This window comes from Aspergillus tanneri (assembly GCF_003426965.1).
Source record: "Aspergillus tanneri strain NIH1004 chromosome Unknown AapTan_1_pilon_pilon_pilon, whole genome shotgun sequence".
Taxonomy (NCBI): domain Eukaryota; kingdom Fungi; phylum Ascomycota; class Eurotiomycetes; order Eurotiales; family Aspergillaceae; genus Aspergillus; species Aspergillus tanneri.
Window position 1 is genome coordinate 4,421,174 of NW_022984628.1, and position 13,439 is coordinate 4,434,612.

General features: G+C 47.0%; 5 protein-coding genes across 5 annotated transcripts; 4 read left to right on the forward strand and 1 right to left on the reverse strand.

Annotated features, from left to right (window-relative positions):
* Positions 1-192: 192 nt before the first annotated feature.
* ATNIH1004_003438 (WD40 repeat domain-containing protein) lies at positions 193-3,849 on the reverse strand (the record flags this gene model as incomplete). The annotated part of the gene is made up of 6 exons (XM_033568115.1): positions 193-311; positions 803-1,537; positions 1,910-2,031; positions 2,092-2,922; positions 2,979-3,250; positions 3,307-3,849. The coding sequence occupies 6 exons, from the start codon at positions 3,847-3,849 to the stop codon at positions 193-195; spliced, it is 2,622 nt and encodes an 873-aa protein (XP_033430110.1).
* Positions 3,850-5,607: 1,758 nt separating this feature from the next.
* On the forward strand, positions 5,608-6,399 carry rrg9 (mitochondrial ribosome assembly protein RRG9; the record flags this gene model as incomplete). The annotated part of the gene is made up of 1 exon (XM_033568116.1): positions 5,608-6,399. The coding sequence occupies one exon, from the start codon at positions 5,608-5,610 to the stop codon at positions 6,397-6,399; it is 792 nt and encodes a 263-aa protein (XP_033430111.1).
* Positions 6,400-7,068: 669 nt separating this feature from the next.
* ATNIH1004_003440 (putative intracellular protein transport protein (Sat1)) lies at positions 7,069-9,951 on the forward strand (the record flags this gene model as incomplete). The annotated part of the gene is made up of 4 exons (XM_033568117.1): positions 7,069-7,597; positions 7,659-8,726; positions 8,791-9,626; positions 9,922-9,951. 4 exons carry the CDS (start codon positions 7,069-7,071, stop codon positions 9,949-9,951), a joined length of 2,463 nt encoding a protein of 820 aa, XP_033430112.1.
* A 671-nt stretch (positions 9,952-10,622) lies between these two features.
* On the forward strand, positions 10,623-11,621 carry MOB11 (Mob1/phocein family protein; the record flags this gene model as incomplete). Its single annotated transcript, XM_033568118.1, has 4 exons — positions 10,623-10,980; positions 11,034-11,127; positions 11,184-11,317; positions 11,380-11,621. The coding sequence occupies 4 exons, from the start codon at positions 10,623-10,625 to the stop codon at positions 11,619-11,621; spliced, it is 828 nt and encodes a 275-aa protein (XP_033430113.1).
* A 396-nt stretch (positions 11,622-12,017) lies between these two features.
* Positions 12,018-13,044, forward strand: ATP5 (F1F0 ATP synthase subunit 5; the record flags this gene model as incomplete). The annotated part of the gene is made up of 4 exons (XM_033568119.1): positions 12,018-12,185; positions 12,363-12,674; positions 12,749-12,838; positions 12,931-13,044. The coding sequence occupies 4 exons, from the start codon at positions 12,018-12,020 to the stop codon at positions 13,042-13,044; spliced, it is 684 nt and encodes a 227-aa protein (XP_033430114.1).
* Positions 13,045-13,439: the final 395 nt, after the last annotated feature.

A 13,439-nucleotide genomic window follows, 5' to 3' on the forward strand; every position in this document is an offset into this window, starting at 1 on the left:
GACGAGTGGATATTTGCAGAAGTCTTTTGAAAAAGGGGTATCATCATATAATTACATGTGTGACGGCTTGGTTGACGAGGCCGGTTGAGGGTTGGGGAAATAACAAAATAGGATGAATACAAAGAAACAAAGAAAGAACGAATAATAACACGCTACTTGTCCGACTTCCACAATGAAATACAGTATAACAATTCACTTGTATAGAGTGTGGAAAACCGTAGCAAAATGACCTGATGATTGAATACCAGCGTTCAGAACACTCTTTAGACACTTATGCACCCATACAATTAGTTTGAAAACAAAAGCAACACCTGAATGCAATGCAATGAAATTCCGAAAAGAAAAAGAGCAAGAAGAGCATTTCCGCTGTAATTGGAGTATTATATAAGGGACGGAAGGAGCGACTGCTATTGTCCTAAAAAATGACAAGACGAAGAAAAAGATAGAGATTAAAAAGTCAGTGAATAGAAGAATAAAAAGAAAAAGTAAGAACTACAAGTTCTATCCTTCTCCATTTGCATCAAGGGACCGGGTTCTTGGAAGCTTTTCTGATTCTTTTTTACCCAGGTTTGGTGATGAGGGCATGCGGCGCGGAATATGTACTGGCTTAATATGAGTAGAAGAAACCGATAGTTTCTCATTTTCTTTGCCACTACTATCGGTCTCTGTGTCTCCGTGGTCACAGTTTTCGCGCGAGAGCTCAAAACTCGCAAAGTGAGATTTAATTCTCGCTCTAACTCTTTTTGCGAGTGAAGAGTCTCTGTAGATCCATTGAGCTTCTTTCTGTAAGCCCTTAATGTACGGCTTAGTTGCTCAGTGGACATATTCAAACCCCCAAATTCGCTTTTATTGGAATTTTTAGGACGAGCCCGAAGCTCCAGAACGGGGCGGCGGACTGTATTGTTTGGATTACTGGTCTTCTTTCCGGACGTTGACCTGGGACTTGGAGGGGAAGGAGATCTCTGTGGCTTCTCTGAACGAGTGCTCGATGTACAAGGCCGATGAGATGATGCAAAATGTGTTGTGGGTGCTGAGCTCCCTTGTTTTCCAGGTGAAGTAGCAAGGGAAAACTTGGACAGCTTGCGAACCAGGGGCGGCGAGTGCTCACGCATTGGCGTTGGAGTCCCTGGTAGATTTTCTTGCCGTTGGAACACAGCAATCTCGGTCCTAGACAAAAGCTTGCGCAAAGGAGGGTTAGAGACCATTGGCTCTTTTGAGGGAGTATCATCATCATCCCGTGAGATAGATCGCGTTCGCTCCCGAGCTTGCTGTGGTTGCATAGATATGTCCCATATCATAACAGTGCCATCGATACCAGAGCTAACTAGAGTGCGTATGACAGGCTGCCCTGGAAAGTATGACGGGTTCTCTAGAACACAAACATCACTGATGCCCTCGGTATGACCGAATTCGGCAGCAAGGAGCACACCTCGCTCCAAATCATATATGCGAACCGATTTGTCGGAACCGGATACTCCAACAAGTAGCTTGGGAATTTGTTCTGAAATTTCTTCAACCACTGTCAAGGCACCCATGACTACCGTGTCATTAGAATCAGAATCAGATGGGCGGAAGGAATGCAACTGGCGACCCGAAACCATATCGTATTGTTGGATGCAACGGTCTATTGTGGATGTGATGAGGACGTTTGCATCGCTTCTAGACAGAGCCATTGATACAGGCGATGCTTTCATTGTGATTACTTTTGATACTAAGTAGGCAATGGCTGTTACGCCATTGACCTCTCGGGTCACGCGTTCATGTACGAGAATAGTGCGGTCAGCAGAACAGGAGAGAAGTCTTTCCCCATCGTTTACGAAGAGCAACTGACTCACAGCCCCAACATGGTTATCCATAGTTTGTATTAACTGGAAGTGCTCATCCGTCTTCTGGAACAGTTGAACCATACGATCACGGCCACAGCTGGCAACTAAAAAGTAACCCAAAGCTGAATGTAGAGCGACATCTGTAATTTCTCCTCCGTGTGCTCGAGCCTCGTTCACACATTTCCATGTTTGTCCATTCAGAACCCTAATTGAAGGTGTTAGCGAAGGCATTGACTCCTCAAGGAGGGGGCACCAGAGATAATACCTTAAAACACCAAGCTTGTCACCCGCAACAAAAATTTCCATGTCTTCAGTGGTGCGGAGTACTTTCAGTTCATTTGAATATTCCTCCTCGATGCCAAGGGTCCTCAGAGGAACTGTTCGGGATTCTAAGTTCTTTCCATGGATATCAAAGAAGTTCACGGTGCCTTTGCATGACCACGTAAAGAAGTAGGCACTCATTTCATTTGGTGTTTTCAAAGGCCGGACACCAAGTACAGCATCTTTATGTCCGGGAAGCGTGACTTCCATGTGAGCTTGCTTATTGTCGCTGCCAAGCGCTTCAATGGGGTAGATGTGGATTTCTCTTGTGTCATCAAGTGCCACTAGGGACGAGGTAAGAAACCCCATGCATATTATTGCAGGCCCCTTGCTTTTGTATTCCGCCACTGACGACACCTCTGAGAGGCCCGGAGAAGATGGTAGAGAAGAGGTTTTTAACATATTCATTGGGAGATTTCGCATTTGCATCCCATGACCACCAATCCATATGCAGGAGCGGTCCAGGTCAACTACCAAGGAAGTGATTGGGAAACCCATATACCGAATGAGCGACAATCTTTGGTTCCCCCCATTATCATCTAGAAAACATAGTGCCCCCGTATCAGTTCCTAGCACAGCTTCAGTATCAGATATGCACGCTACGGTTGTAAAAGTGTTGTCCGCCAAAGGCCCTAGTAAGCAATTTCTTCCCGAAAGCGCCTTCGGGGTGACGTTCGGGGAGTTAGGAGTCGATTCGACATTTAAGCGTGATTTGGAAGGTGATCCAGGTCTTGCGTCTGGGAGTCTCCAGACTTTTACATGTCGAACACCTGCACTGTAATATGGCTTAGCCCGGCTTCATAGTGCACTAGCCCAACGCGTGAGACATACGTAATCAAATTCTGGCCCATCCAACACATATCACGAACAGAAGCAGTGCATTTATTGGTGGAATGAAGTTTGGCAGAGCCGTTTCTGGGACTGACAGACCACACAAATAGGAAACCATCATTCATATCCCCAAGCGACGCCAGGTTTAAAGAGTTGGAGCTAAAAGCAAGACTGCGAACGCCGAAGGTATGCTCAGTGAGAATCGAGAGAGGGATATCTGAGTGGGCGTCTTTCGCTGTCGAGAAGATCAAAACTCGCGGGTTATATCCTGCCTGCCACAGGTCAGCAAGTGCCCCTAGGAGTGAGATATTAACAATCTGTCACTCACTTCTCCCACCGCAAGCAATCTCCCATTCGGACTTATTGAAACACTAGTGACTGTTTTCACTCTTTCCCTCGATGACCAGGAGCGAGGGCTGTTGATCTCTGCCAATTCGCTCGACGGAGAGCAATTGGAGACATTGGTGTGAGTTGTAGATTTGAGACTCGACAGAGGCTTCGACCGGGTATCTGATGTGGTAGGAGGGGCGGATTGATTGTAGAACGAAGTGACTGGGTTGATGCTCGAAGCGGAGGGTCGTGCTTTAAAAAAGCGTTGGTTCACGTTTCCTCCCTCGTCCACCTCTGCTAAAACAGCTGCCGAACCAGCACAGAAAGAAAAAGAGCTGCTCTGATCATGACTTGAGAACCCACTGGGGGTAGTGGTAGTCGTGCCGATCACAGTCTGAAGAGATAAAGTGCATTGGTAGAAAGGTATTTTGTTGGGTGTACGCGGCGATTGCTTCAGATTAGGGGAGTTGGAAGGAGTAATTCGGAGGGTTGAACTGGGGCCAGCAGCTTTGCTTTTCAAGCTTAGGGAGCTGTATGCCATTGTCCCCAGGTTTTTTTTTTTTTTTTTTTTTTTTTTTTTTTTTTTTAAATCATTCGCTGACGCTTAAGAATGATCAGGTTCGCGGTCGAATTGGTTGCAAAAGTTGGATGTATTCTTTTTGGATTCTCCCTGATCGAGAATTTTCAAACTATTGGATTGTCCAAAAAATGGGATATAAGCATAAACGGCGTATGAAAGAAGAGGGAGGAAATCAAAAGAAAGCAATTTTCCCCGTTTATTTCTTTGTACAATTGGCAGTTTTGGGTTAATATCATTAAGTCGATCGAGTTTGGTAGAAGAGGCGTTTGCAAAACAGACACGATTATAGGAGGGGAAGAATTGACGAATACTTAATATGGAAAAGAAAGTGAGGGCAAAAAAAAAAAAAAAAAAAAAACAAAGAATATAATGAGCGACTGCAAAAGAATTCAGGAAAGAATGTAGGGGAGTATTTGAAAAGTTGGGAATGAAATTCAGAAACTGGGCTCCAGCATTCCAGAAGCGGAGAGCTAAAAAATGATAAACTCACCTATCATCGACACTTGGCGCTGGGATAGAAGGATCTGACATTGAGCAGAAAGGCGACTAGTCTAATTAAGTCCTCTTAGTTCGGGACTACTGTCGTAAGCCAGCAGATCAGCGAAAATAGATCCTCTAATATCAAACGAAGGATTCAGTGACAGATCATCAAATATTAAGGTCGCCAAGAAGAGCCAAAGATTAGAGTTCCTTAGTTGAGAAAAAGGGGCAGCTTACCCCATACCCATCGATAGTCAGAGTCAATACGATTCAACCAAAGTAGGAAGCGGGAGAAGTGAGTCTAATGGAGAGCTGGTGTTGAGAATGGATCGACCACAGAGCACCAACTGGCCATGTCGATGTGGGGACCTGGTGTCAATCCTGCCGGAAATAGATGACACGTCCTTTGGGATCGGTCATTAGATCGTATTATTATTGTTATTTAGGGAGTATGTCATCAGGTTGGGAGGCAACTGCATATCGGAGCATTGAACAACTAAGTCGCAACTTGGAAGGTACTCCACAAAATGCTCATTGTGGGTTAATATGTACGTGAGAGTAACAGAGAATGATCCTCACAATTGTCTCAAACCACAACGGCGATTTACGATAGTCTGATAGAAGGTAGGGAGTAGTAAATACTTACATCGACGAAAAGAAGTGTTTCCATTCGATCCTATTCCAAGGTACTCCGTACTCGGGGACGTATCCTAAATCCTATACAGCAAGGGGGAGAATTCTTTCCACTCAGTAGACCATGGAGCAATTGTCTATGGCTCGATCTAGGCTAAGACGATTTCATTTCTCCGATATTAGAGTCAAAGACTCAATGCAGGTTTTGGTGCACACCCGTTTATGCTCTAACGGATACACCCGTGACGATGGTGTGTACCTGTAGACTCCAGTGACAGGGCTCGTTAGGAAACCATATAAAATTAGAGTCAGACACAATTAAGCATTTAGCACACAGACTTCATAGAACCAAAATAAGAGCAATCTAGTTTCTATCTTAATGTAAAAATTGATTTTCTTGTCCTTGAAGAACCTATAATACCCAGGCAACCACTCAGTAGTTAGGTGTTGTGTCTACGGATAAACAGTTTAGTCGTTATCGCTGGCATTAGATCACGTGACTTGTAAAGTCTGGCCAGGATTTTCCGGACCACTAAGCTTTTCGTACATCATAGTCATATCTACACGCAACCCCTGGAAATCGTGATTCTTTTGCTAGTGCCTTAGATGAATTTACCAGCAGTCCTTCGAAATGTTCTTCGCTCAGAGTTCAGCCGCGAGCCACATTCTCTCTACACAAGCCGGAGACGTTTAAGTCCACTCAGTACTTCCCTTACCAGTCGGATATACATAGATGAGAAGCAGCCAAGTACACTTCCTGGACGTTGCATTTTCAAGACGCAAGTGCCTCTACTTCAGCGACGTAGCTCTTCGACTGCTACGGATGCGCCGGTTGCTCAGCTTCATAAGGAAACGGAAAGCTGGGAAGATGACTCGCAAACACCTGAAGCCAAGATTGGTTCTGTCAAATCATCAAAGGGCGTGGACTCAGCAGAAGGACAGAAACCCGCATTGGATTCTTCCCATGCAAAGAAGCGCCTGGATACCGGCCGAATTTATACGCAATCGAAGCCAAAGAGGAAACGAGAAAAATGGCAGGTTCAGAAAGAAGCCTTAAAGGAGAAATTCACGGAAGGGTGGAATCCACCAAAGAAATTATCCCCAGATGCTCTTGAAGGGATTCGTCACTTGCATGCTATAGCGCCTGACCGATTTACCACACCTGTTCTAGCAGAGCAATTCCAAGTGTCGCCGGAGGCAATTCGACGGATTCTGAAGAGCAAATGGCGTCCTTCCGAAGAGGAATTGGAAAACCGACGCAAGCGATGGGAAAAAAGACATGACCGGATCTGGAGCCACCTGACTGAGTTGGGTCTCCGGCCAAAAACAAGGCGCACCAAACCTTTGGCGGATAACAAGATGCTGTACAATAAGCGCGACAAAGGAAGGAAGTCATGAAGCACTTCTGCGTAGGCATATTCTGTTGGGTTATAATTATGGCTCTGATATATTTATGTTGTGCTCAAAGCTACTGCTTAGATAATGTATATAAATATGATTAACCCGCTGTATTAAAGGATTGTATATATTCGTTTCTTGTTTGGCGATGAATCTGGTTGAGCAATACTCTCAGAATGTTCAGTTTCCCCCCATATTTTTGCCAGGAAACAAAATCTATGCCTCATGTTTCAAAATTAACATAGGAATTCGAAACTTTAGGTAAACATTTTCATGCATCAAATAGAATAATTATGTCCAGCTTTTATAAGTATCGCATGTTCTGTTCACGGTTGGAGGAGCTGTAAAGGATGGTTCCACTCGTGCCATAACGCTGGCCAACCAACCAACCACCAAGCGTGACACTTAGTGGACCGCGTCTGTCGACGACACATGCGACTCGGCTCTGTCTGGGTCAGATCTCATCTTGCCTTTTCTAATCTTTTCCTGCGAACATGGCTAGGCTGATTTGACAATATGCCTTAGCCGGCTTTTGTACATCTGCTTCTTTATTGTATAATACACTGTTGTGCCTGATCGCAGATTCCAGTGGCGGCTGGCATTCACCTCTCTACCCCGAGTTTTGTTTGCCTTCCTCTCCGCCCACATGGTAATATTTCGACCCTCGCCATGCCATCGGACGTCCAAGTTTTTGTGAAATGGAAAGATCAGCCCATATTCGCGGGGGAAGATGTGGAATGTACAATAACCTTCAAGAACGTTGCAGAAGACCTCGGCGAACCCAACAATGGCAGGCAGTTTCTCCATCAAAGGAAGCAGTCCCGAGCTGCTAATATTACTTCTCACTCGGAGTCCTTCTTCTCGCTGAAATCTCCGCAGAGCCTCTTCTTCAACAATAACCGCCGCTCATATCTCACGAAGAATCCACATCACCGCCTCTCCTCGTCGTTGAGTTCCCCGTTGATAGGTTCTCATAGCTTCCCACCCCCCTCCACACCTCGAAATGGGTCATCCCATGGCCATAAGCATAAACGCTCCGTTTCGATTCTTTCGATTGATAGCGAAGGTGGAGGCGATAAAACCCCTAGGACGTCCTCACAATTCAGTCGCTCCCGGCCGACAAGAGGCCATGGGCGCTCCGCGAGTTTACAAGTCGCACCAAGAAGATATGAAGCTTATGAAGATATCTCCCACAAAGGTATTTACTTGGATGACATGCGTTGTCACTTAGTCCTAGTCTGATACTGTTTGTCTCCCAGCTGGGCGCAATCCCACTCGCGGCTTTCCTTCTCCCATAACCTCATCTTCCAACGGGCTGCAAGTCGACGTAGATAGGTTGAGCAGAACCAGCCGCTCTGGATCTGAAGCACCTAGTCCTATTAAACCAACTGAATCGCCACGCACACCCGCTCGCAGACCTCAACTACCGCCAATAGATTTCAAATTCCCTCAACCTTCTGACACCAACAACCATCAGCCCGAGGCGTCGCCTATAGCAACACCAATTGACAAAAGTGCTAGTTTAACAGTGGTGGCAAAATCAAGCGGCAAAGAAACGTCAACTTTAGCTGCTCCAGGCCAACTGCCTCAACTGACGAAGATTATGTCGACCTCGAGCCTGAATGGAAGTCATAAGAGTAGTAGTGAATTTTACTCAGCCGGTAACAATTCTTCCGAGACTCTTCAGTCTGAATACACAAATTACTCACATCCTCCCGGGCCTAATATTCCTCGTCACACGAGACATATGTCTAGCGTGGAGCACGCTGGCGTATCTCACAAGAGTCAGGCATTACTCATGGGTTATGCCCAGATCAGCGCATCGTTTACAGTTGATGGCTCATTAATTAACCAGTCTGCTTTTGATGAGGTGAAGCGGAAAGGAGTAGTCGGCGGACAGGAAAACACAAACACCCTTGCAGCCTCCAAAGGAAGACCTGCAGCGAGTGGCGACAAGGACCGTAAAGCCGGTGGGTTTTGGGGCGCATTCAAATGGAATACTATTGAGGAGTCCTTAAGTGGCCTTCTTTCCAACAATGAACTTGACGGTTTAAGGGATATGCGGGGAGTTACCTCATCGAAGTCGATACCTTTATTGTCAACTTCTCAGTCGCTTCTCTTTGTAGATCTTCGACTGGCACCTGGGGAAGAAGAATCTTACTCGTTTTCGTTTAAGCTGCCCTCTGGTCTCCCAGCGAGCCACAAGGGTAAAGCCATCAAGATCTCATATAATTTGGTCATTGGCACCCAGCGCCCAAGCAGGCCCAACGAGCCTCAACGGGTTAATCGAATTACTATACCGTTTCGTGTGTTTAATGGTGTCAATGGTATGGCCTTTGATCTGGCTGATCCTTTTCAATGTGATTTTCCATCATGACTAATGAGTTTCAGGTCAAGGGGATATTCTCGGTCATGACCTGATGAACCCTTACGTGCTTCTCCGTGACGAAGCCAAGGTGCAGAAAATTGGGTCTACTCCTCCACCATCGGTAAAACCCAAGAGTATTAGCGGAGTGACTTGGAAATCAGCACGCGACTTTTTGTCCTATGTGGATGAAATCCTGGAGCAGCGTTCTCGCAGCAGTCTCCAGCCTCCTGATGCTCTTTCCGAGAAGCGCCAAAGTCACGATTTACCAGTCAGCCCACTATCCTGCAAGGATGCTATTGACCTAGCGATTCTCCGTAGCAACCAGGCATTTAGCTCCTCGCGCAGCCCGAATAGATTCGAGATTGCACGTAATGGGTGCCGAATCGCCGTGGTTGTTCTTAATCGGCCTGCCCATCGATTGGGCGAAACCATCATTGCAACCGTGAACTTCGCAGATGCCTCGCTTCCATGCTATGCAATTAGGGCGACATTGGAGTCCTCTGAGAAGGTGGCGACTTCGTTGGCTGTAAGGTCAGGCGCTAGCATACGCCGGGCGACTCGTCGCGTCCATGCATCATTCTTTGAAAATACCCTCTACTCTACGCGAGTAGTTTTTAGCCCCGCTATTCCAATATCCGCAACACCCACGATACTGACTAATGGAGTCAACCATGACTGGGAGTTGCGGTTCGAGTTTGTGACGACCAGCGCACATAATACCCACGAATCTAGTCCAGCTGGTAGTAGATTACTTGAAGCCGTGCATGAGGATGATCGTGGGCGTATCATGACAGCTTTGGAAACTCTGGGCTGTGAGTCGTTTGAAATATCGATCCCTCTCACAGTTTACGGTGAAACAGTTCGAGAGAGGTTTCCAGAAGAAAGCGAGGGGTACTTTATATAATATAGATACATATACTCGGCTTCCATGCCAGTGGTGTATACGTACTTGAGTTGCATCCTGTTTCCCTCTTCGTTCGAGGGTATTCCGACTGTTTTATTACTTGCCACACTTTTAACGTTCAGATATCCAACTAGTGGTTTGATCTAAGTTCATTCATTGCATGTATATAGCTGGATATCCACCACAAAGAGTCGACAGATCAACGTATTCACAATAACGGATGATCTAACTGTGGGTTGCCCTTGGATAGCACAACGAGTTGTACGTGGTACTGATCTAAGACACAAGAACTTGTCCGATAAACTTTTGACTACTGTATAAGTAAGATAGTGCAGGGCTTAGCTAGGACTGAGTAGACAGGCTAGATGCTGGTGAATGGGGAAGCCATGAGAGGTCACCGGGGCAACTGCGAAACAGACTTGCAGCACCCATGGATCAGTGCTTGGGCACAGGTTCCGCTTGTGGGATCGTGGGTCCAGACTTGTATTCAATCGATGACGGAATCTCAAGGCTATCTGATCCCTGTCGTGTTTTTGGATCCTCTCAAGCACTGCCGAATAAATAAATAGTCTAGACCAGACACCACCGAGTCGTCCGTGCACGCGCGGGTTTCTTTCTCGCCACCTTCTTGTCATCATTTCAACGTCCGCCACTTATCTTCCTTCTGTTGATCGCTATACTGCCGTTGTGAGTTTGCAATCTATGGCATGAACCAACTGATTGACTGACCCTTTCCAATCTGGCATGGAATGTAGGCGCATTCCCAATCAGCATTACCACACCTATCGACGCGCCCCGATCATCCACTACAAATCTGTATACGGCAAGGTCGGAGTATCCAACAGATCGCTGGGAATCCAGGCTCCCTTGTCTCTGCTTCATAATAAGGCTTTTATTGTCGAGAGGACCGCAAAGAACAGGGTCTGAGAAATGGCTTCGTTTATCACCACCATGTTCGTTCCCTCTCCTGCTGCCCCGCTATTGCCATCCTCCTCCCAATCGTCGCCACGCGCGCCCCTCCTTACCCCTTCTACCTCCGTCAATACCATCCATACTTCTCGTGATCCTCCCTCCGAACCCCCCTCTTACTTGTCATCTGCTGTCCGCGCCATTAAACAAGGCACCTTTGGACTGACCCCTCCTAGCAACGCGCGCACACGGGCCCCATTTAAACCACGGTCAGCGGCCAAGGGCACGAGCAGTTACCAACTGAGACAATTTGCAGAGGCCACACTTGGAAGTGGAAGTCTAAGGAAGGCTGTCATCCTTCCAGAGGGCGAGGATCTTAACGAATGGCTCGCGGTCAATGGTACGTCTTACAATCGATTCCATACATTTAGGCTAACACGCGCTGCTCAACAGTGGTCGACTTCTACAATCAAATCAACCTCCTATACGGGTCAATTACAGAGTTCTGCTCACCCCAGACATGTCCAGAGATGAAAGCGACTGATGAGTAAGTTGTTTACTTGAGAGAATATCACGAGCGGCGGCTGACACTAGACTGGGAAGGTTCGAATATCTCTGGCAGGATTCGGAAAATTTCAAGCGACCCACGAAGATGTCCGCTCCGGAGTACATCGAGCACCTGATGAGCTGGATTCAGAGTAATATCGATAACGAGCAAATGTTCCCCAGCAGGCTGGGTAAGTTTTCAATCACAGGAGCATTTGCATGCCGAGTGGATCGGTTAATATAGCTTGTGCAGGTGTCCCATTTCCAAAGGCCTTCACTAGTCTAGTGCGACAGATTTTCAAGCGGCTATATCGAGTGTATGCGCACGTTTACTGCCACCACTACCCAGTTGTTGTGCATCTGGGGTTGGAACCACATCTCAATACTAGTTTCAAGCACTACGTATTATTCATCGACGAGCATCGGCTGGCGAGTGGGAAGGATTTCTGGGGTCCATTGGGGGATTTGGTGGAGAGCATGTTGCGGAGTGATTAATGTCCGTTAAAAGGAAGGTGGAGAGAATATTAGGAGAGACTGGCGTTGCGGTGTTGGCATTCGTGTTAGATTTATTTCCTAGAAAGGTAGCCCGGCGTTGCCACATGACCGGATTCGATGCAAAAGAAAAAAAGTGAACTGGAGTAACATAGATGTGGTGTAATGTGTCTAACAGTCGACCCTGGCATTAATTAGAATAACATGGGGATAACCGAAAAATCGGCGTGTGCGGGATCTCACGTGACTGCAAACCGGGAGAAGTTGGACGTCTTCTCGACACGATCTCTCCAGCACGACCACTGGCCATTGCACCCCTCCGAACGACGTCCGCACGTATCTCATTTATCCAACCAGTCCTCCTCCCTCGATCGAGGCGTTCTCATTCTCGCTGTCACAATGCTCTCCACTCGTGTCGCCCGCGCCGGCCTGCGTGCCACCACCCAGCAGTTCTCCGTTCCTCGCACTGCCGCTCTCAACGGTCTTAGAGCCTATGCCACCTCGGCCCAGGACGTTAAGCCCCCTGTGTCTCTGTTTGGTGTTGATGGCACCTATGCCACTGCCCTGGTATGCGACCTCTCGACTACCCCAGAAGAGTTGTGGCTCCAGCTACGTACTGTGTTTCGTTGGCCTGAGGCCCTTCAGAAAGAGCCTCTGAACACTTACATGATGGGGAGCCGTAAAATGATAAAGAAAATCCCGGAACTAGATTACAAATTGGCTAACGCGCTGAATGAAAATTAGTATACTGCTTCGGCCAAGTCTGCTGCGCTCGAGCAGACTTCCAAGGCGCTCGCCAACCTCGGTGCGACCCTGAAGGCCGACCGCAAGCTCCCCGGTATTATCTCCTCGCCTACACTCTCCATCAGCGACAAGAGTCAGATTGTCCAGGAACTGCAGAAGATCTCCGGTGACAAGGGTGATGTTGTCAAGAATTTCCTGCAGACCTTGGCTGAGAACAACCGCCTGGGACTTTTGGAGGGTATTTGCGAGAAGTTCGAGACTCTCATGGGTGCTCACCGCGGTGAGATCGAGTTGAACATCACCAGTGCTCAGGTACGCTCGATCGAATAAGAAGGGCATAAATGTGGTTCGGCAGGGAAGAAAGGCTAATCGTGGTTGTTGTTTAGGAACTCGACAACAAGGCCATCGCTCGTGTTGAGAGGGCCGTTGCCAAGTCTGTTCTCAGCCAGGGCAAGAAGCTGAAGGTTATTACCAAGGTACGTATTTTTGTCCTCCTTCCCTTTTCTCTCCAGAACGGGCTGCCTCAATCCCTGTGTAAACGGAAACTATGCTAATGGTCTTACAATAGGTCAACCCCGACATCATTGGTGGCCTCGTTGTCGAAATCGGTGACCGCACCATTGATGTCAGCGTTTCGTCCAGGATCGCCAAGCTCAACAAGGCCCTCACCGACGCTTTGTAAATTAGAACTTTCTCCTTACACACCCTCTGTACCGTACCCTAACCCGTACCACTTTTTCTTTGAAAGTACCTTAGCATGAACTCGAGTTCTGGAGATATGAATAGACAGAATTGAGCTGATATTTTATATATATCCTTTTGTCGCTCATGCGGTAGGAGGTATTTGACAGGAGACCTGGCAATCTGTCTGTAGAAGTTAATTGGACTGTATTAGTAGCTTTTGGCTACATACACTGGAGTATCAACTATCAACATTTAACTCGCGATTGTATACAGAGTAATTGAATACATAACGACAAAGTGTCGCCCAATCAATCACACTGTTAAGGTTATCCTGAGAGAATCCCATCTATGTATCCTCTCCGTCCCTTTAGCTTAGTTCATATTATCTCCAAG